The 1,027-nt window shown below is 47.9% G+C and overlaps 1 protein-coding gene across 1 annotated transcript in view; it reads left to right on the top strand.

Moving 5' to 3' along the window:
- The window catches only part of LOC111949901 (numb-like protein), a 52,016-nt gene that overhangs the window by 45,579 nt on the left and 5,410 nt on the right, over window positions 1-1,027 (top strand). Inside the window, 1 exon segment of the mRNA XM_070433972.1 lies at window positions 124-387. Coding sequence (XP_070290073.1) covers window positions 124-387 — 264 coding nt within the window.

Genomic DNA, 1,027 nt, shown 5'->3' with positions numbered 1-1,027 from the left:
GGTCATTATAGTCCAACATTAACCCTGGTCATTATAGTCCAACATTAACCCAGGTTATGGTAGTCCAACATTAACCCAGGTCATTATAGTCCAACATTAACCATAGCAAATTGTACTCTCCAGAGCCCCCGTGTACTATCCCAGCCATCCCCCCTGGCACCTCCTCACCCCCTGAGGGAGCGGCCTCGCCTGTGGGGCAGGGAGTGGAGCACGCAATCCCGCGGCGCCACGCGCCCATTGAGCAGCTGGTGCGGCAGGGCTCCTTCCGGGGCTTCCCGGCCCTCAGCGGGAAGAACTCGCCGTTCAAGAGGCAGCTCTCGCTGCGCCTCAACGACCTGCCTTCCAATCTGCAGCGCAAGACCGCAGACTTCCAGAGCAAGAACCCAGGTTAGCTTCACCTCTTTATGTTAGCTTAGCTAAGTCTCTGCATTCTACGATCTAGGACAAAGAGTGGTTAGCCTCACCAGTCTAGGACAACATAGTCCTGCAATGCCACCCTTCCATGTCGTGTTCATCACTCGGAGGAAGCCTGGAAATCAAGGCTAATGTCAATCAGAGCCTGGAGTTTTCCTGTCTTCATGACCTGACCAAGGATAATTCAGGACTTTTTCCTGGTCAGATCATGGGCCAGGAAAAACTCTGAACCCTTATGACAAAGTATGGTGGTGTTTATAATTATTAGTATTTGATCAGGAACAAGTGAAGCCAGAGATTCATTGATTGGGGTCATAATAGCACTGAAGCTGATCATCAGTGTGTTATTAAAGCTGTGGCTGATTGCTGTGGCTGATTGCTGAGTCCGATTGCTGAGTCCATGTAATGGTTCTTTTTAACAAGTATAATCATTAGGATTCCCAGCACAGCTTTGTTCCTGCTGTAGTGAGGTAGATTAAACCTCTCAGTTACGTTGATTATAGTTATTATGAGCAGACCTCAGCTTTTAATCATTGATAAACACACATTTCACCTCTGATGGTTGCAGCACAATTGTACCTGACATCTATTTACATTCATGTATGCAGCAGTA

This window comes from Salvelinus sp. IW2-2015, linkage group LG22, assembly GCF_002910315.2.
Source record: "Salvelinus sp. IW2-2015 linkage group LG22, ASM291031v2, whole genome shotgun sequence".
Classification (NCBI taxonomy): domain Eukaryota; kingdom Metazoa; phylum Chordata; class Actinopteri; order Salmoniformes; family Salmonidae; genus Salvelinus; species Salvelinus sp. IW2-2015.
The sequence above is the reverse complement of the archived record's forward strand: the minus strand, read 5'-3'. Positions and strand labels throughout refer to the sequence as shown.